The sequence below is a fragment of the Phalangium opilio genome, unplaced genomic scaffold (genome assembly GCF_054372755.1).
Source record: "Phalangium opilio isolate 3A_F unplaced genomic scaffold, DU_Popi_V2 ptg000048l_1, whole genome shotgun sequence".
NCBI classification, from domain to species: Eukaryota; Metazoa; Arthropoda; class Arachnida; order Opiliones; family Phalangiidae; genus Phalangium; species Phalangium opilio.
The window spans coordinates 4,151,580-4,175,387 of record NW_028324170.1 but is presented as its reverse complement, the minus strand read 5'-3'; the positions used below and the strand labels follow the sequence as shown (position 1 = coordinate 4,175,387).

The window sequence follows — 23,808 nt, the reverse complement described above, 5'->3', positions numbered from 1 at the left end:
AGTCTAAACCAAAATGGGTTGTTCCATAAGTTTATAAGATATGTTCCATAAGTGTGTCACTCGTTAATGAGAGCTTTTCATGAAGTGACGTAGGTGAAACGTCATAGATTCTTGAAAAGCGACGCGTAGTGAGCAGTGTTGTTCCTTAGATTTTTGGGAACGTACTTTCCCCAATAGTAAAACGTACTACCCCAATGGGAGGCTTATTGAAAACGTACTTTTCTCCCTTTGGGGGTATTAAAATTTCCTTCCCGTACACGAAAGGCTTTTGGCGCCATCTTGCGGCGTAATTTTCGTCCCATAGACGCTAATGTTAAAAAATGGAATTTGAAAATGTAATTTCAAGCATCAAAATGTACTTTTCGTACTGAAGATTTTAAAATGTACTAAAAAAGTACAATTGTACTACCAAGAACAACACTGGTAGTGAGGCCTTGTCAAAGGCTTAGTACAGACTAAAGAGGAGGATGGACTGCAAAACCGAGTGTAGTCAATTCTCACGTTGTTCTTGAACTAGCTCTCATTAAGCCTCTAACATTACGAAGTATGGGTAGTGACATACTTATGGAACATATCTTATAAACTTATGGTTGTTCTAACATGGACCAGTGGTTCTGAGTTTCTAACTAGATGATACGCAACTTGAAGAAACTGAACCGAATAAAACTGCATCCAAATGACCTGAAATTTTAATGAGACGTGTGTTTTGACGTGTTTTATTATTCTAAAAAGGATTCAAGCTTTTAGAGTCGATAGAGTTTTTTAATAAAAATTAATTTCCAATGTCAAAATTGTAAATTCAGTACTTATAACCGTTTTCCAAGTCTCCAAGATAAAAAACCCAACCACATCCTCCTTGTCCAAAACATGTCTTTTAGAAAGTATTAGATTATACAAGATTTTACCAGATTGTCTAGCCCTTAATCAATTAGTTTTACCTCAAGAAACCAAGGAACGCATTCGCTGTAACGTTTGAAGCTAGCGCACATGTCGGGGAAACTAACCTTAGTATTATTGACCATTGTCATTACCATAAGTTTATAAGATCTGTTCCATAAGTATGTCACTACCTATACTTCGTAATGCTAGAGGCTTAATGAGAGCTAGTTCAAGAACGACGCGAGAATTGACTACACTCGGTTTTGCAGTCCATCCTCCAATTTAGTCTGTACTAAGCCTTTGACAGCGCCTCACTAGGCGTCGCTTTACGAGCATCTATGACGTTTCACCTACGTCACTTCATGACAAGCTCTCATTAACGAGTGACACACTTATGGAACATATCTTACAAACTTATGTCATTACTGAAGGGAAGAATCGCATCTCGTGATTCAACCATTTTAGGTGGAATTTCTGATAGCATTTTGACATGTATTGCAACCCGATTATTCTTACAGGACACCCTCTTTATGGGGCGGCTAAACCTATAGCATCTTCTTTCTTCATTACTTTTTTTATTTTACTAATTTTCTAATTGAGAACAGGAATAATTAGGCCAAAAACAAACAAAGAATTTGGAATATGTTACACTTTTAATTTCAGAACTTTTATTTGATCTACATCAACGTAAAACTGGGTCCCCTGTAAAATGAATTAACTTTCATAGGAATTAGTTTAATTGTTATGATTTCAGGTTTCGACCTATTAGACAAACATGTTTATAGAGTGGTTTTTCCGCTATAGGAATCCATAAAGTCAGTACCACTTTTTAAAAGTGGAGAAAAGTGTTTTGGGCTGTTTAGAAGACATTAGGAAATTATAATTAACTAAATTATTAATTATATTAGAAAATAGAAATAATAAAATTGAAACGCACGCTCCCGCCATATTTTGAAGTCTGCCCACTCTGCCGCAGCTTAACTTCAGCAGCGCCATCTAGCGGTCCGTGTTTGGAGGCAATAACCGTATTCATTCAAGGTCATTTTTGGGGTCGTTTTCCGTTACAAGTGGCCGCTGCGATTTTCTGTCCGATCTTTGCTGGTAAATATTTTGATTTTATTTATATTTTAAGGGTTAATTTGGATTAAATACCAAAGTTTTATTGCTACCGATCGGAAATTAAGCGTTGGAAGTGGAAAATTTATGGTCAACCGTGCCAAAATACGTTTGTTAATTACGACCAAGGCTTACGGGACCACGTTGGTTGGCACCACTGGCTGGTGCTACTATTACCAAGGCTTACGGGACCACGTTGGCACTACGGATTCAAGGAAGCTGTTGCCTCTTTCAGTAGTGGTATAAGAGATCTTTCCAGGTAAATATTTTATTTATATTTTAAGGGCTAATTTAGTTTAAATACCAAAGTTTTATCGCGACCGAATGGAAATTAAGCGTTACAAATGGAAAATGTATCTTAACCGTGCCAAATAGGTTTGTTAATTACGACCATTGTCTGTTTGAAGAAAACATAGCCTTAGTTGATTTTATATATTGTTTACCAAACATAATGGTAGTTATTTGGAACTCCATAGTTCTAAATAACTAATGCACTTTTGTTGCTTTGGTTATTGGCTGTATATTGCCCTTAACTGAAGCAAGTAGAAAACCTTTAACGGCAGCTGTATTAACGCCGAAGTAAGGTGTTTAAGTAACTGTAGTTCTCTAACATGTTTTCAATTAACAAATCTATTGGTGTAAATATGGGTGTCTAGGGCCGGAAATAAGCACAGGACACATTTTCCAATAACATTTTAAAATGTCCCATACTATTATTAAAAACTAAGGGGGTCACTGGCCGGTTTGACCAATACATTTTCCCAAAGTTTTGATAGCTTAACCATGGACGCGCGATACTATTTTTTGCACACTCTAGTGGACAATGTCCTATAAATTTTCTAGTCAAGGAGTATGTTATAGTCCTATTTGCCCCCCCCCATCCAACCATCTTAGAAGCCCGAGTAATTAAGCAAAATGTACACAAACATATCCCCTCCATAGGTATAGCATTCCACCCAACTTTGGGGGTTCATAACTCTGGTTCTACTATAGATATTGGGGTGTCCTTTGACTATGTTATAGTCCTATTTGCCCCCCACCATCCCACCATAATTACACCCAACTTTGAAGGCTCATAACTGTGGTTCTACTAGAGATATTGGGGTGTCCTTTGACTATGTTATAGTCCTATTTGCTCCCCCCATCCCACCATAATTACACCCAACTTTGGAGGTTCATAACTGTGGTTCTACTAGATATATTGGGGTGTCCTTTGACTATGTTATAGTCCTATTTGCCCCCCCAACATAATTATACCCAACTTTGAAGGCTCATAACTGTGGTTCTACTAGAGATATTGGGGTGTCCTTTGACTATGTTATAGTCCTATTTGCTCCCCCCATCCCACCATAATTACACCTAACTTTGAAGGCTCATAACTGTGGTTCTACTAGATATATTGGGGTGTCCTTTGACTATGTTATAGTCCTATTTGCCCCCCACCATCCCACCATAATTACACCCAACTTTGAAGGCTCATAACTGTAGTTCTACTAGAGATATTGGGGTGTCCTTTGACTATGTTATAGTCCTATTTGCTCCCCCCATCCCACCATAATTACACCCAACTTTGGAGGTTCATAACTGTGGTTCTACTAGATATATGGGGGTGTCCTTTGACTATGTTATAGTCCTATTTGCCCCCCCATCCCACCATAATTACACCTAACTTTGAAGGCTCATAACTGTGGTTCTACTAGATATATTGGGGTGTCCTTTGACTATGTTATAGTCTTATTTGCCCCCCTCCATCCCACCATAATTACACCCAACTTTGAAGGCTCATAACTGTGGTTCTACTATAGATATTGGGGTGTCCTTTGACTATGTTATAGTCCTATTTGCCCCCCACCATCCCACCATAATTACACCCAACTTTGAAGGCTCATAACTGTGGTTCTACTAGAGATATTGGGGTGTCCTTTGACTATGTTATAGTCCTATTTGCTCCCCCCATCCCACCATAATTACACCCAACTTTGGAGGTTCATAACTGTGGTTCTACTAGATATATTGGGGTGTCCTTTGACTATGTTATAGTCCTATTTGCCCCCCAACATAATTATACCCAACTTTGAAGGCTCATAACTGTGGTTCTACTAGAGATATTGGGGTGTCCTTTGACTATGTTATAGTCCTATTTGCTCCCCCCATCCCACCATAATTACACCTAACTTTGAAGGCTCATAACTGTGGTTCTACTAGATATATTGGGGTGTCCTTTGACTATGTTATAGTCCTATTTGCCCCCCACCATCCCACCATAATTACACCCAACTTTGAAGGCTCATAACTGTGGTTCTACTAGAGATATTGGGGTGTCCTTTGACTATGTTATAGTCCTATTTGCTCCCCCCATCCCACCATAATTACACCCAACTTTGGAGGTTCATAACTGTGGTTCTACTAGATATATGGGGGTGTCCTTTGACTATGTTATAGTCCTATTTGCCCCCCCATCCCACCATAATTACACCTAACTTTGAAGGCTCATAACTGTGGTTCTACTAGATATATTGGGGTGTCCTTTGACTATGTTATAGTCTTATTTGCCCCCCTCCATCCCACCATAATTACACCCAACTTTGAAGGCTCATAACTGTGGTTCTACTAGAGATATTGGGGTGTCCTTTGACTATGTTATAGTCCTATTTGCTCCCCCCATCCCACCATAATTACACCCAACTTTGGAGGTTCATAACTGTGGTTCTACTAGATATATGGGGGTGTCCTTTGACTATGTTATAGTCCTATTTGCCCCCCCCATCCCACCATAATTACACCCAACTTTGAAGGATCATAGCTCTGGTTCTACTAGATATATTGGGGTGTCCTTTGACTATGTTATAGTCCTATTTGCCCCCCACCATCCCACCATAATTACACCCAACTTTGAAGGCTCATAACTGTGGTTCTACTAGAGATATTGGGGTGTCCTTTGACTATGTTATAGTCCTATTTGCTCCCCCCATCCCACCATAATTACACCCAACTTTGGAGGTTCATAACTGTGGTTCTACTAGATATATGGGGGTGTCCTTTGACTATGTTATAGTCCTATTTGCCCCCCCATCCCACCATAATTACACCCAACTTTGGAGGTTCATAACTGTGGTTCTACTAGATATATGGGGGTGTCCTTTGACTATGTTATAGTCCTATTTGCCCCCCCATCCCACCATAATTACACCCAACTTTGAAGGATCATAGCTCTGGTTCTACTAGAGATATTGAGGTGTCCTTTGACTATGTTATAGTCCTATTTGCGCCCCCCCATCCCACCATAATTACACCCAACTTTGAAGGCTCATAGCTCTGGTTCTACTAGAGATATTGGGGTGTCCTTTGACTATGTTATAGTCCTATTTGGAGGCTCCCCCCATCCCACCATAATTACACCCAACTTTGGAGGTTCATAACTGTGGTTCTACTAGAGATATGGGGTGTCCTTTGACTATGTTATAGTCCTATTTGCCCCCCACCATCCCACCATAATTACACCCAACTTTGAAGGCTCATAACTGTGGTTCTACTAGAGATATTGGGGTGTCCTTTGACTATGTTATAGTCCTATTTGTCCCCCCTCATCCCACCATAATTACACTCAACTTTGAAGGCTCATAACTGTGGTTCTACTAGAGATACGCGGAGTTTTTGCACACACTAGAGGACAAGGTCCTATACATTTTCTAGTCAAAGGAGGGGACACATGTTATATATATGAAAGTTTTCTTATTTCCGGCCCTATGGGTGTCAAGCCCATTTGTTTTCACCGTAACTGCACCAGTTGTGTAGTTACAAGTTAGTCGTATCGAAATGGCTTTTTGGAAAGATTTTAGAAGTTAATTTGGGGAGTTGCGATAAAATGGCGCACAGTATTCATGATTCACATTTATGTCATACTTATTCAAAATATTTGAAATTAATCTTATTAAATTTTTCTAATTAATCGCGCGTTGCATTTATTCCTGGTTTTACTATTCAATCTTTTAGTCGGTTTAAAAAGTAATTCAAAGTGAATTGACAAATATCTCAAGATTGACCCTAAACCGTATTAATATTTATTTTTCTAGTTACGTTAAATGATTTATTTGAAAGTGGAATTAATGTTATTCAAAATGCTTGTGCCATTTAAGCTGATAGTAATTTTAATTTTGTATTAGATTGTTTGAATTGAACAGATTTTATTTTTTTAGCTATCATCCGTTTCCAAAGGAGAAATTTATGTTGTATTCTAGAATGAATTATTATTATTGACAAAATGCACCCTATATTAATCAGGTCAATGAACCCAGTACAATTACATTCTCAATTCAGGTTTACACTTTGATTTCATCCGTTGAAACTGAATCTCACTAGGAAAACAATTTAGACATTTTAGGCTCTCAGTGAAGTAATTAAATCTTAGTAATAGTAATTTTAGCAATATTAACGGGACAATTCCACTCTCAATTCAGGTCTACACTTTGATTTTATCCGTTAAAAGGGAATCTCATTAGCAAAAAAGACTATTTCGACAGCCTGTCAAACATTGTAGGCAATTATTGGGGTATTTAGTTTATTATTTATTATTATATTTATTCTTAGAAGGAAAGCGCTTGTGTCCTTTTCTATGTAGGGATTTTATTTTCGCCAGGACATGAATAAAATGCTGAAATATGGAATAGGTGAAAACTGGTCCTAGCCCTCCCTTTTAAGAATAATGAACGTAATCAGGATTTTAAGGGTGAGATTCCCTTTGCGGTATTAAGGCATCTAGTTTATGATTTTAATTATAAATATTTTTAGGGGAAAAGCGTTTGGCAACTCTTTGAGGGAGTTTTGTAGGATCTAAATAAATTTATGATTTATGTTTAAGGTAGAAGGTTGCTTATACGCTTTGTCCTTTAAAAGTAAACACGATTTTGAGCGGGTTTAAATCAAGGCTTAGGTTTTTATGGTATTATTTTACTTCCCCATATTATGGTATTTAGTTTAATGTCACGCATTTGTCAAATAATAATAATTTGTCTTCTGCCCGAACATTTTACGTTACATCATGCAAGAATATTCAATTGGATTTTCATATTAAGGTATTTAATTTGAAGTTATGCATGTGCTATTTTCTCAAAATAATAATAATAATTTCTCTTGCGCAGGAACATTCTCTCGAGTGGAGGACTTATATCATCGACTGGAGGACTTATATCATCGACTGGAGGACTTATATCATCGACTGGAGGACTTATATCATCGACTGGAGGACTTAGATCATCGACTGGAGGACTTAGATCATCGACTGGAGGACTTAGATCATCGACTGGAGGACTTAGATCATCGACTGGAGGACTTAGATCATCGACTGGAGGACTTATATCATCGACTGGAGGACTTATATCATCGACTGGAGGACTTATATCATCGACTGGAGGACTTATATCATCGACTGGAGGACTTCAATCATCGAGTGGACTTTCATTGGAAATCCCATGCTAAGGACGAAGTTTCCTGGTTTTGGGGGCTCCACGGCGGGCCTTAGTTTAAATTTAATGATTCCCGAGTTGAACAGGGGCTTGTTAAATTTAAATTGGGCTCGCAAGGCTTACATTGGGGGTGGTAGCTTAAGTTTAAAATTTAAGTTTCGATATTGGGGAAGGAACAAAAATAGTCGAAAAACACTTAGGGTAGTTTTTTGACCTTTTTTGCGTGTTTTTTATGAATTTTTATATTGTTTTGTTTTTTATGAATTTTTATATTTTTTTGTATATTTTTAATAAAAATATTTTTTTAAAAATAAAATTTTTTTTATGCTATTTGTTCATTGTATTTTAATTATTTAGCTTAAAAGGGACTAAAAAAGGGTCAAAAAAACCCCCCTAAGTCCCGATTAAAAAAAATCGAAACCAAGCCTAGTATCGAAAGTGTTGAAATAAAAGAAAGAACGAGGTTTAAGGCAAAATTTATTCAATAAAAAACAAAAAAACCAAAGTGTTTACAAAAATTTCGAACAAAAAAATATTAAAGAGGTTGGTAAGTTAAAAGTTTGAACGCGAAAAAAAAATAATAAGTAGTTACAAATAAAATTTGAAAGCAAAAAAATTAAGTTAAGTGGTTACATGAAAAATTTGCAAGTAAAAATGATATATTTTGTGTCTTCTAGCTTCGATGATTTCCTCCATATCTTTAAGTCACCGCTGAGAGAAAGAGCAAGTCCTGAAGACATCATGTAACGTGAATCCAACGAAGCGTGTCATCAGGAATGATACATAGCAAGTCCAGAAGACATGTAACGTGAATCCAACGAAGCGTGTCATCAGGAATAATACATAGCAAGTCCAGAACAGCTTCGTGTTGAGTCAATCGGAACAAAGGATGTCATCTGGAAGGATACGTCTCGGAATTACCAGCGACAGAAAAATCCAAGAAAATCATCCACATCTATAAATGAAAACATATTAATAACTCATATTAAACTATTGCCTACTATCATAGTAATCTCGCAGATTTAAATAATTTAAGAAGAGGGTGTCCTTAATTAAAAAAACTGGCTACCAAATTGACAAACCGAGACGAACTACACCAACTAATTGTCACCCTAAATCAAAGAAAGATTTGACTACCGTGACTTCCACCCTGAATTAAATACTCTCGCTAGCTAATTATTTCTCAAAATTTAATAGAAAATAATTTTAAGAAAACCAGCCCTTTATTTAAAATTAAATTATGTAACGTAATAATGAAAATAATTTAAAACGTCCCCTAAACCAATTTCAGAAAAAACTCGCCATTTATTTTTAAATTACGTAGCTTAATAATGAAATTAATTTAAAATATCCCCTTAATTTTAGGAAAACCTGACATTTATTTAAACTAAATTGCTTGCCCTTTTAATGAAATAATAATTTTAAATATCTTCGCTAATTTTAGGAAACCTGCCATTTATTTAAAACTTTTCCCATATAAACAAAAACTTGAGTTGAAATTGGACAAGGCTGAACTTAGGCTTAGGGAAAACGTCCACGTGTCTTAAAACTATCTCTGCGGGACTTGATTTTCGAAAAATCTTTCGCTTTAGCTCTAAATTAATTAATAGTAGCCTCTAAACTAATTTTAGGAAAACCTTCCATTTATTTTAAAACTATTTCCACAGACAGTATCCGTAAAATAACTAGAGTTTAATAAGACACGGCTTAATTTAGGCTTAGGGTCCTCGTGTTTTAAAATTCTCTCGGCAGGACCTGATTTCCAAAACTCTGTCGCGTTATATCTAAAATTCTAAATTAATTACGTAGCCCGTTTAATATATTTAAATAATAGCCCCTAAGTTAATTATTAAGGGATTCTCTCTTGTCCAATATCTCGTTGTAAAATTTTATTTATGGTACTTGATTTTTAATAAATAAATAAAATTCACTAACAATTAACACTACCTAGTTAATTTAAATACTTGAAATAAAATAAATAATTTAAGGGGAGCTAGATGAGTTTGAATTATTGGAAAGGTTAGGCTTACTGACTGTTTAAGCACCACGAGGCGAAGCAATGGACGCCAAGTATGTTGAAGAGCTTCAAATTCGGCTTGCGTCCTCGGCAAAAACGATCAGCGAAATGGCGGATCTATCAAGAATCGACCTCAAAAGCCGGGATCACGATCAGCTGTGCGAGAGAAAGGTTTTCCCAAGCGACTTTCCTGACGGTTTCCAGGCAACGAATGAACCGACTGACCCGTAAGGATCAGCTGAGCGAGAAAGGTTTTCCAAGCTACTTTCCTCGACCGCTTCCAGGCAACGAATGAACCGGGTGACTCGTAGCTTCGAACTAAGTCAATTTCCAACGTCGGGGGCGCTAAAAGCGCCTATGCGCGGACTCGGGGGCGCTAAAAGCGCCTATGCGCGGACTCGGGTGCGCCATATCCCAGGCACGAAATCCAAATAGCTGAACACCACTAGGCATAAATGAATGAACGCTAGGCCTAAATGAATAAACGCTAGGCCTAACTGAATGGACAATCATTACCTATTACCATTAACATCTGTCGTGACGTCACAAGTCAATTACCTCGGTGACGTCATAGGTCACGTGATCTGACGTCATAGATCACGTGATCAAAGGTCACGTGATTTGACGTCATAGGTCACGTGATCTGACGTCATAGATCACGTGATCAAAGGTCACGTGATTTGACGTCATAGATCACGTGATCAAAGGTCACGTGATTTGACGTCATAGGTCACGTGATCTGACGTCATAGATCACGTGATCAAAGGTCACGTGATTTGACGTCATAGGTCACGTTATCTGACGTCATAGATCACGTGATCAAAGGTCACGTGATTTGACGTCATAGGTCACGTTATCTGACGTCATAGGTCACGTTATCTGACGTCATAGGTCACGTTATCTGACGTCATAGGCCACGTGATTTGACGTCATAGGTTACGTTATCTGACGTCATAGGTCACGTGATCTGACGTCATGGGTCATGTGATTTGACGTCATAGGTCACGTGATTTTTACGTCATAGTTCACGTTATCTGACGTCATAGGTCACGTGATCTGACGTCATGGGTCACGTGATTTGACGTCATAGGTCACGTGATTTTTACGTCATAGGTCATGTGATCTGGCGTCATAGGTCACGTGATCTGACGTCATGGGCCACGTGATTTTACGTCGTAGGTCACGTGACCGGGCTTGATTAATCCGTTCACTATCACACATACACTTTTATGTAACCAGCACTAGCTAAAGTAAATACTATAAGCATTAGTTTTGAGTGGCTGCTATGTCACGCTTCAGTCCAATGCACTTCGAATAAAATCATTCATTATAACTTTGATACTGTATTCAAAATATTCATTGGATAAAGTCAGTTATTCTGACTGTTTATTAAGAGTGTGTCACGTGTCTCACGTCAACATACTCGACTCACGGCTCTACCATGTTGGGAAAGCATTTTAATCATGCTCTAATTCAGAGGTATGAAGCACGTTTCTATACCTTAGTCACTAAATATAATTAGTAAGTTTACAAGTAAAAATAAATTTATCAGGCAGACTTATGAATATTAATTCAATACTTTATTTCGAAATCTATTCCATTTGATACATTCGGATTTAATAAAAATTTGTAATTAAAATACTTTGGTTAAAGTCTTTTATTCTTTTTATCATTTCACGCCATAACTTTAATCATAAGTTTATCATGCCTCTAAGTACACAAATACGGGTTACAACCGGGCATCTTCAGCAGGCTACTGTGACATCAGAACTCGTATAGCGCTAAGATCCGAAGAGAGAAAATTTTGAAATTTCTGTCGCGGCATTATAAACTTATGCTATAATTAATAAGCTTACAAATAGAAATAATTTTATCAAATAATATTTAATAATTTTTAATGCAAGTTTTTATTTTGAAATTTATTTCATTGATACATTAGATTGTATTAAAAATATTAATAATGAAAATAATAAGAATATTTTTATAAACGCGTAACTTCCGAGTGTTGAGTCCAGGTACTGAAAATAATAAGAAAATTTCTATTATTAACAAATTTTAATCGGCTTAGAATTTCCTCTGTTTTTCCACGCTAATATCTTACGGTGGAAAACGAGGTTGTTAGGACGGAAAACCAGGGTATTTGGTGGCAAAACGTAGCATTACGCTTTTGCGTCCAGATAGGAAGCGCGTAAAGTCACTGAGTGTTGAAAAATTAGGAAAGTAATTTGCGCGTTTTTATGGAATCAGTTAATTGTTAAAATTAAAATTGCGTAAATATTATTAACCATGTATAGATTAAGCGTATAAAAGAAATATGTAAGTGCAAGTGAACAATAGTAAAAAGATTAAAAAACCACCCAACCCTGAATACAAAAATAACAGAAGTAAAAACCTTGAGCTTTCAATTTCTAAAGCGACCAACCCTTAATTGTAACAAAAATGCACCTTCGTGTTTGTAAAACAAGCTTTGTTAATCTGTAATCCTGGAGAGCTTCTCTATCGAGCTAGCGAAAGGGGAACGTTCCCAAAACACGTCTATTTCTCCACAAATCGAGAAGAATTTTAAAAGAAAGTGCTAGCTTGTGGCCCCGGATATTACACTTATAACGTAAGTAAATTTATTGAAATAAGGATTAATTTTTTGTTAGAGTATCGATGTGCTATTCACTCTGATTTTCTTTACAGGTACCATGTTTTACCACTGTTAAAGATGCGCGTCGAAGTACGGTACGATGAGACTACTCTTACGAGCCCAGCCCTTGGGTCGTCTTGTTATAACTTCGTATTAAATTATTTGTTTAGATAACCCAGAGTTGCTAAATAATTACCTCGGAACTAAGACCAATTAATAAACAAAAATAACTACCCAACCATTGTTTCAGTCCGTAGCGCTTTTCTACACTGAGGCCAGAATGCGCGAGTGTTTAGCCCCTCGGTGACACTATAAACTACTTCAATCTCACTATTAAATTATACATTGTCGAGGGGTCCGACATTTACACGAAATCCCGCACGCTTCTCGCGATATCTTTGAAGTAATCAATAAATTACGAAATCAAAGAGGAAATTCCGAAATCTTAGGCGAAATCAAGAATAAATCCCGAAATTCCGTACGCTTTTTTTTGGTATAGTCGGACCCCTCGTATATTGTACTTGGTATGCCTCAAAACATAAACATTTATAGCTTAGAAAGAAATACCAATATGGCGGCAAGGAATAGAGTAACGCCGGAATTGCCAGGAACGTTTGAATCAATACCGAACATCTGTAATTATAATAAACTAGCTGTTACCCGCGGCGTCGCTCGCGTGTAATAAGAACTTCCATCAAAATGATATAAAGAATGGGTAGATTTTACTGATGACTAATATTTTTGTAGCACCCTAGGAGCGAAGGCACTCGGCGTTGCCCGTCAGCCCGTCGGGACATTTTTATTACTTTTCACGCGGACATTATTCCATAAAGAAGGGTTTTTAAATTACTGGCCGCCATTTAAAAAGATGGCAACAAATCGAAACCAAAAGACCATTCAGCCCGTCTATAGGTCAAAGGAAACCAGAGTACTAAATATTTGCGAAATCGGTTGAAACGCGCGGACTTTGTTGCATAGAGAAGATTTTTTATATTTCGGGGCGCCATTTATTAAGATGGCGGCGGATTGGAAAAATCTTTCTTGGTACGCGCCTACTACTTATGAGTAACGTTCCTGCAAATTTTCAGCCTTCTAGGGCAAGCAGTTTGGACTGGGCGTTGATTATCAGTCAGTTTGTCAGTCAGATAGAACTAAACAGAAATATTCATTAATTTGCTTGAACCGGCAAATAATAATGCTTGAACACGAAAGATTTGATTAAACAAAATTTCTAATAAACAAAAGTTAAACAAGATGGGCCAAGGGCTGGGCTCATAATAGTAGCCACATCGTACATAAAATTTACGTGAATAACCCCTCGATGCGCTACTTTTAACTGTGCTAAAATGATTACCAGTAATCCTTATTCAATAAAATTACTTATGTTATAATTGTAATAGTTCGACGCCAAGAGAAAACTAGAGTTAGTAGTCCCTCGATGCGCTACCCTTAACATTGCTAAACTGATTACACACAAGTAGTAACCCTTAATAGAATAACAGAAAGTTTTAGTGATTATCCCCTCGATGATCAAGTTACCTTTAACAGTGCTAAAATGATTACGTACTTAACGTTCAATTAATACACGTTCAGAAACTTTTAATTTACAACTTATGCCTACGCATACATCGAGTCTTAAAGAATTCGGTAAAACACTCAATAATTGTAATATCCCGGTGACTTAAGACCATTCCAAAAATAACATCAGCATATATTTTCCTTGCCTAGATTATATAAATTCCCCTCGATTTCTTTCAATGTTGAAATAGGGGAGCGGTATTGAAAGCGTGAAATCGTATTGTGAACGGCGACGACGGGTGAGACGAATTTTAAAGGGAGAGTATATATATAGCTTCCCTTCATAAGTAGACGAACGAAAAATTTCACCTCACCACAATTCTCTCCCTTTCACTTTCCCTTCAACGACTAACGAAAACTTTTATACAGCCAAAGGTGGGTATACTGGCAGGGAGGAGGAATGTTGTCCTACATTGCTCCTCCCTGATACTGGCACGACGGGGACGACGACGGGGACAACAACAACAGGGCAGGTCAATCTAAGAGCCTCACCGTAGATGTACGTCATACGATGTGGCTAAAAATACTTTAATGTACTTTTTCTTACTTGAGAAGTATTATTACTGAAAGCTTATGCAGGGTTGAGAATATGTAAATCGAAAAAAATATTTAAAATATTTCCATTTAATATTCTGCAAAAAGAAAATGTTATCGTTTTGTAAGAGATCTTATCATCCTACTGGCTTTATATTAACTTTATATGCGTGTCGTGTTTCGATTCAGATGCAATCTTCATTACTCGTTCTATATAAACTCTCACTTGTGTCATTACATAGAAAGAAGTTTATCTTAAATAATTAAATAAATATAACTGATATTAATTCCTAAAATAATTTTAAACATGGTCTGCCTTAATCTCGTGTTCTGTTATTTTGTGCCCTATGCTATTGTATTTATTGCTCTTGATTACTTGCGTGTTAATTTTTTCTTATTTTTACATTTACCCCCAATTTTTTTTTCTCCTTGACAATAGCCCTTTTCGCATGTCGGAGGGTAAAAGTGGGGGAAAATGCGAGGCGCATGCGTGTTAGTAACAACGTGGATAAAATAGCAGACTACGGTCTTAGCCTCCGCGTATTTCCTCATTATTTTAGAGGCATCAACTTTGCCATTAAATCTGATCATTTTCGACACATTTTCTTGATTTTTTTTCTTAGAAATTTGGAGAAAAAGTGGAATAAAATTCATTTAAGCCAGTGGTTTTTTAGTTCAATTTTGTAGCATTGTTCAATTATTTTTTTTTCATATGATTCTTAAGCCTTTGCACTATGCCTGGATGCTGTGTTGTGGTAGTGGGTGGGATGCAAGAATCAGTCGTATAAAGTAAAGAGGGATGGTAAAACAGTGGAAATTAAATTTCACAGAATTGTTGTGAAAAGGAGAACGAGTTATAAAACGAAAATGTTGGAACACCAAAGACGGAGATAACATGCATTTCGTTAGTGGGTATCGGACCCCGGTCGGGAATCGGCGGCCCTCGCGGGGAAAGCGCTCTTTTTTTGAGGGGTCGCTCTCGTGGTTTTGCCCGGCCCTGCTTGGATACCGACATTATTTATGAAGCCGACACTAAGCCTTGGTCATTAAGGGAAATATTTTCGATATTATAATTTTTTAAGCTTCAATGTGCATGTGTTCTCTACAGTAGGATTTAAATATAATTCCCATATTTTTACAAACTTATTTAAGTTCCAATATTTTGAGTTTATCATAGTTTAGCTTCAAATTCACTCCGTTACCTACAGTCCCAGCTATTTCTCCGTAGGCCGATGGCGTCGTCTGCTATTTTATCCACGGCGCACGACAAGCGCATGCGCGCATAAATTTGCGAAAAGGTCTATTGTAACTATGTACGATGCCCATTTACGCGTCACATTGTTGACTTTGCGGGCAGTCATTCATTTCAATAAATAAATAAATAAAGTATATTTTAAAATTCTCGAAGAGAAGTATTATATACTTCTGAGACAATATATTGTAACACACCTCTCATTAGTTTCATTACATTTGGACCATTAGATCCAAAGATATTGTGGATTGAATACTGAATTTTCAATTTTGACATTGGAAATTAACTTTTATTAAAAAAAAATCTATCGACTCTAAATGCTTGAATCTTTTTAATAGAATAGAATATATTGTGGCACACCTCTCATTTCAGGACATTTGGACCATTTCAGTGGCGTCTCTAGCCCCCCCAAATTCCAAACTTAGCCCCCCCAAAATAATCCGTAAACCCTACCAAAAAATTGCTGTTAGCAACCTAAAATTCTGTAGCAATATATAAAAAATTATAATGATAGATTCGTTAAGTTTCATCTCTGCAGAGATGAATTTCAATATAAAATTTTGAAGAGAAAAACAAAGGTGGAGACAAGTATGTTTCCTGTTCTTTCGAAGGGAGTCCCATTAGTGTGGACTAAAAGCTAACCAAAACTAAATATAATATTAAAACGAGGGAAAATCCTTCATAATTGGCCATATGTCTAATCAGCGCCACTAGCGGATGGTCTGAAAACTACTCCCATAGAGTCTAGGTATATTTAAGCGGGTTTGCAGAATTTCCGTCAGATGGCGCGGCGTTCGAGCCACTTGGTGGAAATTCTGCAAACCCGCTTAAATATACCTAGACTCTATGGGAGTAGTTTTCAGACCATCCGCTAGTGGCGCTGATTAGACATATGGCCAATTGGTTCCGTATATCTTTAAAATACGATTAATTTCAAGTTGACAACTTGACACAAATTTACGGATAGTTTTAAAGGTCTACACATTATCCCATGACCCCATTATGCAATTTTTTATTAAGTTCTTATAATAACTAGTTTGCCCAAATTTAGCCCCCCCCCCCAATTTCAAACCCTAGCGACGCTACTGGACCATTTAATCCAACGATATTGTGGATTAAATACTGAATTTATAATTTTGACGTTAGAAATTAATTTTTATTAAAAATTTATTCATTCTAAAACCTTGAATCCTTTTTAGTATAATAGAATAGATTGTAACACACCTCTCATTAAAATTTTCGGACATTGGGACCAGTAGATCCGATCATCCGAAGATATATTCAGTCTTAGCACTGAAGTCATCATTTTGACTTTGGAAAATAATTTTTATAAGAAAAACTATCCACTCTAGAAGCTTGGACCCTCTTTAGCATAATAAAACACGCCAAAACACACATCTCATTAAAATTTCATGTTATTCGGATGTATAGGACAAAGGATCTGGCCAAAAAAGCTACCTCCTCCCATAGAACTTAATGTTAATTTTGGGTTCCTTTGAATAATCTTCAAAAGTTGTGCTTAAACATGTAATCATAAGTTTATAAGATATGTTCATATGGAACATATCTTATAAACTTATGATGTAATGTAAATCGAATTCTTTGAACGGGCTTCTATAGAGTAATTTCGGTTGAGAGGGGGAGTGAACTGTGTATCCCCTACGTTAGGGGCAACTTTGTACTAGAGAATACTATTTGCCCCCGGAAGGGAAGGGGAGGGGGGATATCACTAAGGTAAGAGATAGAGGGTTATGACGTTGCCGTATATGGGAAAGAAATTACTCTATAGCGCGAGCAGCTAGCGTCGTGTTGCGCGTGATCGAGTGAACTATGCTTTAGTAGGGAAGTTGTAGCCAAGGAGTACTAACTACATAGGAGTAGAATTGGTAGAAAATAAGTGAGCTAGAAAAATTCTTTAAGGAACCCGGAATTAATAAACTGGTCCCACCGTCTATTTTTCCAATTAATTAGGTGGTCCTTGGGACCAGTGACCCTAAGTTTTGGAATAAATAAACTGGTCAGAGCAATTAATAAAGTAGTTTTGGACTTGTAAACCTTTCTTATTTCCAACCCTGAATGGCACTTCTATTTCTATAAAAAAATCAAAATGGCCTCGATGCAGGTGAAAATATTTCTATTTTTGTGAATACAAGATCGTTCAGAAACTATGCCAAAATTTAATTACCAAATAATTTAGCCGTGAATTAAATATATATCAAGTTTTAAATGCAATTAACTATATTTTAGATAACTACTAATTTTGACTATTAAATTGGTTGGAGAAAAGTCTTTTTTAACTTAAGCCTTTGTTGACATTAACATTAGAACTTATGAAATTAGTCTATTTGGCCTACTTTTGTTAATGTTTAAGCCCTTCTCTTCTTTATAATGAGCAGAAACGATTGCAAAAGGAACTATTATCCATCCAAAAAGAGCCCCCACCTGGAGTTAGCGTAAATCCTGCAAATATTGGCCCTAATCTTACGCAGTAAGTTACTTTTGGAACCCTTAAGTGTTAACCCTGACCTATGGAATATACTATTAAATAACATTTTCGTTAGATGGATTGTAGATATGGAAGGGGCATCTGGAACATTGTACGAAGGAGAGAAGTTCCAATTGCTTTTCAAATTTACGCCGAAATATCCTTTTGATTCACCAGAAGTTACATTCATAGGACCAAATATCCCCGTACATCCTCATGTTTATAGCAATGGCCATATTTGCCTATCTATTTTAACGGAAGATTGGTCTCCCGCTCTCTCTGTTCAATCCGTTTGCCTTAGTATAGTGTCCATGCTGTCCAGTTGTAAAGAAAAAGTAAGAACTTTCACACCAACCATGGTAACTTCTTTCATTAATGCTTTGAAACACATTTTATAGAAACGACCTCCCGATAACTCTTTATACGTCAAGACTTGTAGTAAAAATCCCAAGAAAACAAAATGGTGGTATCATGGTAAGATTATCACGTTTAATAATAGTATAATTAATTAATTAATTTGTTTGTTTGTTTGAAAATTTCAGATGAAAGTGTCTGACCTAAGATCAAATTAGTCTTTGATTAAAACTAAAAGCTTCAGACATTCGTTATTTATTGATTGCCCCCAGCTTTTTAGACAACTTATAAAATATAAATATTTCATTTGGAAATAAAAACAAAAATATAATTGGCCCGATAAAGTGAAATTAGCTCTTCATGCAACTTAATTAAGAAAGATATTCCTTAAATGCAATTAAATATTATTTAAATTATTTATGAAATAAGTATTTTTCATGGATAACGTACTTTAAATAATTAACTAACTAACTACCTTGGCCAGAAGTAGTTAACGAAGAAATTAAAAAATGGCGCGAGAATTACATCTAAATAAAAAAAACTTTGAGCAATACTTAGTGACGCGAATTTTCTAAATCAAGTAGTTGAAAATTAATTTTTAAGTTATTTTTCTTTTCTGTGACTTTAATTGTTAATTATTAATTATTACGTATTGAATTTAAGTTTCTGTTTAAAATTTTTTAACATTAGAACAATTGTAATGTTAAAAAAAAATTATTCTGTTCATTTGTATAATAGATTTGGTAGTGTATAAATCAAACAAGGGCATGACATTTTTTTCTGACGTTTTTGTGTAAATATAAAAAAAAAAAAGAATTCCTTATAATTTGTCTACCATACCAGTGTTTTAAGAACATTTGAAATTGCGATGCGAAACATTTTGCATTCCATTGTAAATAGGTGTAATGGAACTACAAATTAATCTAGCTGATAAATAAAATTTATTTACAAATCTACATTTCTCTAGTTTCGTTTAATTAATTTAATTGTAAGCCTATGATTAAAGAATTTCCTTTAACAAGTTATCATTACTTAAGCCTAACTGACAGCAAAGTTGACCCGACTCAAACTGACAATTAGGCTTAAGAACTTTGGAGTTTGTTTTACTACCTAAGCCTTGGATAAAATTAAATCAGTATATTTCAAATTTCTTCACTTACCATTTCTTACGTATCCGGAAAAAAAGGTTAATATGACTCTATTTCGATGAATCTCTTTGATTTTCGCTTTAAAACTTACTTGTCCAAGTTGTGGAAGCTCGACGATGTACCTTTTCAGTTTGAACAATTAATTCTTAGCAGACGACGCTACCGTAGTGCCTCGTGACCAAAACAATACGTTAAGCCTTTGTCTTTCAAATTACCAAGCTGTAATATATTTTTAGTAACTTCTTTGCGAAGACTAGATATTTTTAATAGTATTACAATATACATATAATGAAATTGCAAAGTATTCTTTTTTTTTCAGGGATGTGACTGTGGAATTATTTTTCTCAGAAAAATGTTGTCGGTATTAATCTTGCTTTTAAATAATTATTTTCCCCCATTTAAAATAATGAAATTGTAATTAAAAACATTGTTACATAGTTTTGGGGGCGGGGAGTTTACTTATATTTTTGTTTGTCTGTCAATATTAGAAAAGAACATTTTAATTTAATTAAATTTTTTTTTTGAGCTTTTCTGTTTTTTTTTTTGTTTTTTGTTATACTTTTTTTTTAATTTATTTTTTGACCAAGCCAAAATATTAGTTCTCGCCTTTGAAGCACCAACAAATGTCCTACACAACGTTTTATTATTTTTTTGGTTAATTTTTTTTTTCATAATTTGTTTTGATAAGAAAGTGTTCTATAAAATTTTTGGTTTTTTTTTTGGTAATTTTATTTCACAATAATGCATATATCTTTCGACCCCCTTTTTATCCATAATTTCTTTCACTATTGTTTCATTCGTCCGTCCGCTACTAATTTTATAATAATTTTCTTACAAAATATGGCGAAAACGTAAATAAAAATTTGTTTCTTTTCTTTTCTAAAAAGGTAAATATAATTATCATAGGTACAACTTTCATATATATATATTTACTTTTTAATTTATGTACAATTTAATTAAAATTTTTAATGAACCATTATTAAATTTATTTAACCTTTTAGTATGTAATTTTTAATTTTTGGAATTTAAATTAAAATTTTAAAGATTAACGTAAACAAATAATTATTAATAATAATTTTGCGTAATTATTTTTACAATGCCTGTTTTTAATTCTTTTAGTTAAGGATGATTTTTTTTATATTTATATGTTTAGTCACATTATATTTTTTAGATTTTTTATACAATACTTACGCTATTTTTCATGTTTGTTTATCTATAATAATTTTATTAATTTTTATCTACAATGATCTATTTTTTTTTTCTTTTTTAAATTAAAAAGTTTACGAAAAAAGTGTAATTTTTTTTTTTACTATAATTTTTGGGGGATCTTTTTTTAATTAGTTTTTAATTTTCAATCTATATTTTTCCCTACGATTTGACAAATTTTAAATATTTACTTTTTATATTGATTTTAAAGGAATAATACGCCACCAAAATATATTCAAATACATTCTTCGCGATTTTATTTTTCTATTTAATTATTAATTATTTTAATTACATTCCAGTCGCACCCCCTTCCTCAATTAACATTTTTAATAATTGCTATTAAACTTATATTTATCTATAAACAATATTTGAGAACAAATTTGATTTATGTCCCTGAATATACTAATTTCTTTTCATTCATACAAATTCGTTCCATGAACTATTTTGGTAGCGTATTAATTAACCATTTATAATCAATTTTAATTTGAAATTTCGGATTAATATCAATATTATAATTAATTTATTTGGTTTCTAGATTATTTTTAAATCAATTTTTAAACCTAATTATTTAAAATTGGAGGGCATTTTTGTGGCAAAAAGTTAATTATTTTTAACCATGTGATTAGTTTTTTTTTTACAAGCTTATTTATTAATGGCTTATTTTTAATTTTTTTACCAATTGAACAAAATCCAATTATTTAAGAAATTGGGATCACAATTTTTACCGGAAGAAAACGTTTGAATAAAAAAAAATTGTAATATTTTTACGAATATTATGAAATATAGTAACAAATTAATAAATATGATTATTGTGCAGGTTGAATGTTTGTTTGTTTGTATGTTTATCTCTCTTCCACAGTGAGCATTATGTTTATTTTTATATATATATATATAAATTCAGGCACTCAAAAAATATTTATTATATTGATTGTAATAATAACCTGGAATAGAATTAAACTTAATTTAATTAAACAGTGAGCAAAAATTCGTAGCAAAAATTGTTCAAACTCAATAATTGTTTTTGTTTATAAAATTTATAAAAAATAATCATACAAATCAAACTATTCCCATGATTTTAAAGCTCGATAATTTATTTTTAATCAACTTAACTAAATTTAATATTGGAACACATATAACTTTTAATTTTAAAATATCTTTGGAATACGAATAAAAAAAAATTGAAGAAAGGGGTGCGATAGGTTAAAATACATCATGACGTCACTTAACGGGTAGGCCACTTTGCAAAATTTTCGCGCCTCTATTTTTAAACCTTCTCCTTAGAAACATCACTCTGGGAATTAATTGAAAATAAATTCATAGAAATAGTTAAATTTAATTTCTTTCATGATATAAAAATAAATTATCTTCTCGTGACTGGAGGTTGGCAATAATTAAATAAATATTAATAAATAACAATAATCTTTGATTTTGAAATTTAATTTGAAGCATGAAGAGGGGTAAGGGGAGGTATCGAAATATTAAACGTTGATTTTTCATTTTATTTCTTCAAGATTTGAAGCCGTTGAGACTAATAAGCTAAGCCTTGCCATTAGCAGACGACATTACATGACGAGTCATTTTTTTGATGAAATATTAAGCCTAATTTCATTCTAAACATTAAGTACGATTATTTTTAGGCCTAACGTGATTTTTCTTAACCTCAAATTTCATCATCAATGAAGAATTCGGTGAAAAATGTCTTCTATTAGTTTTAAATAAACCTAAGCCTTAGCTTGTACGAAAATTAGAAACGCCATATTTTAAGGACTTAATATCACCAAATCCTTATTATTAATTAGTTTTTAAGGGTTTCTATGAAATCTATAATCCTTTTTTAGCCGGGGGAAGGGTTTTTAACAATTCTTTGAAATAATTGAGCTTGTTTAAACTTTTAAGACCAAAAGTCTCAGTTCCAAATAAACGCGTCTAACTGTAACTGTAACATTTTTTAGCTTTGAAAATCGTTGTTTCTTTGGTCGCGCAAAAGTTGATAGATAAATATCACTGTACCTTACCACAGCACAGCTATAAATTTATACAACAGTTTTATAACGAGTGTTTTTAATAAACCCCTGCATGTTTATTTTATTCTTTTTATTAACGTATAGCTGCCAACGTGTTTTATGGTTAAATTTATAATTAAAAAAAATTAAAAAATGAGGATCACGATTGAAATTTTAATATTTCCATTTAATTTATGAATTAGTTTTTCAATTTATATTATTTTATATTATGTTATTCCCGGGTTAAAGGTCAACCATTTCGGAGTCTCGAGATTCCCGAAAGAAAAACAAAATGGCACCGTTTTGAATTCTCTTTCCTCGGGGCAGTTGGCGGTTAAGTTTCACACTTTGTACACTTAATTATGACGTCACTCTTACCTTTTAAGTCAAGATGGACGCGACGTCTTTGGTTTCTTGTCGCGTCGGTTCCGTATTCTCGGCGGCGAGTAGTTTTGTTTCCTCAGTAGGTGAAGGCGAATCTTTGCCGTCCTCGTCCTCACGCGAGGACAGTTCCCTTTCTTTATTGCCGAAATCACTGGGTCGAACGACGGGGGCCGACGATTGGCTATCTAATTCCATTCGCTCCCCGCACAAGCAGACGAAAGTCGTTCCGCACCCCGATTCGTGGGCGACCCGATTGTAGGAGCACGTGGCGTTCACGCACTTGACATTGGCGCGTGATTTGGTCGAACTAGACGTTTCGCTCGATTCGTCACGAGCGTAACCGCGCGTCAAAGGTCGTTGATGTTCCGTGGTGACCTTCTCGGGGGAAACGGCCGTCATCTCGATTAAGTTTCCAACGGGAGGTTGAGGACTAGAGGCCCGCTGAAGCGCCGAGGCGAACCCGACCATTTGAGCCAAGGCGCTACCCACGGACTTTCCCGGTTCAGTGGCGCTGGAACCGAAAACGGGACTCCGACGCGAAAGGGCGGGGGTCGAAGGTCGGGGTTGCTCCAATCCGACAAATTTAATAGGCTGAGCTTGTGGTTTGGGACCCGTTTTGGGACCTATGGCTTTTAACGGTTGACGGGCTCCTATGATTGGAGAGGCCGAGACTAACGGCGAAGGCTGGGAATGGATTGTAATTGGACTGACGCGACCGATGACTAAAATACGAAACTTTGTATCAGTTTCGATTTAAA

The 23,808-nt window shown here is 35.0% G+C and overlaps 3 protein-coding genes across 5 annotated transcripts in view; 2 read left to right on the top strand and 1 right to left on the bottom strand.

Moving 5' to 3' along the window:
* Positions 1–79: 79 nt before the first annotated feature.
* LOC149673806 (uncharacterized) lies at positions 80–7,675 on the top strand. Of its 2 annotated transcripts, XM_089839557.1 has the most exons (5): positions 80–1,694; positions 1,788–1,980; positions 2,064–2,254; positions 6,192–7,067; positions 7,134–7,675. In XM_089839557.1, the coding sequence occupies exons 4-5, from the start codon at positions 6,958–6,960 to the stop codon at positions 7,468–7,470; spliced, it is 447 nt and encodes a 148-aa protein (XP_089695683.1). In that variant the 5' UTR covers positions 80–1,694; positions 1,788–1,980; positions 2,064–2,254; positions 6,192–6,957; the 3' UTR covers positions 7,471–7,675. The 2 variants fall into 2 exon arrangements, with proteins under 2 accessions (XP_089695683.1, XP_089695682.1); XM_089839556.1 differs by having other exon boundaries at positions 80–1,980.
* A 9,734-nt stretch (positions 7,676–17,409) lies between these two features.
* LOC149673805 (ubiquitin-conjugating enzyme E2 W) lies at positions 17,410–19,265 on the top strand. The gene is made up of 5 exons (XM_089839544.1): positions 17,410–17,592; positions 17,867–17,958; positions 18,032–18,290; positions 18,354–18,429; positions 18,498–19,265. The coding sequence occupies exons 1-5, from the start codon at positions 17,578–17,580 to the stop codon at positions 18,509–18,511; spliced, it is 456 nt and encodes a 151-aa protein (XP_089695670.1). The 5' UTR covers positions 17,410–17,577; the 3' UTR covers positions 18,512–19,265.
* Positions 19,266–19,684: 419 nt separating this feature from the next.
* LOC149673804 (uncharacterized) overlaps positions 19,685–23,808 on the bottom strand; it is a 33,004-nt gene continuing 28,880 nt past the window's right edge. For both annotated transcript variants that reach the window (XM_089839532.1, XM_089839533.1), the window contains exon 7: positions 19,685–23,772. In XM_089839532.1, coding sequence (XP_089695658.1) covers positions 23,048–23,772 — 725 coding nt within the window. In that variant the 3' untranslated portion in view covers positions 19,685–23,047. The remainder of the gene's footprint in view (positions 23,773–23,808) is intronic.

What these genes read in the sequence shown, in the direction of transcription:
- LOC149673806 (XM_089839557.1), top strand. Translation starts at nt 6,958, where the DNA reads ATGGTATTTAGTTTAATGTCACGCATTTGTCAAATAATAATAATTTGT. An exon ending in AATTGGATTTTCATATTAAG is followed by an intron (nt 7,068 to 7,133) that starts GTATTTAATTTG and finishes TCTCTTGCGCAG; the next exon opens with GAACATTCTCTCGAGTGGAG.
- LOC149673805 (XM_089839544.1), top strand. An exon ending in ATTGGCCCTAATCTTACGCA is followed by an intron (nt 17,959 to 18,031) that starts GTAAGTTACTTT and finishes CATTTTCGTTAG; the next exon opens with ATGGATTGTAGATATGGAAG. An exon ending in TGTCCAGTTGTAAAGAAAAA is followed by an intron (nt 18,291 to 18,353) that starts GTAAGAACTTTC and finishes CACATTTTATAG; the next exon opens with AAACGACCTCCCGATAACTC.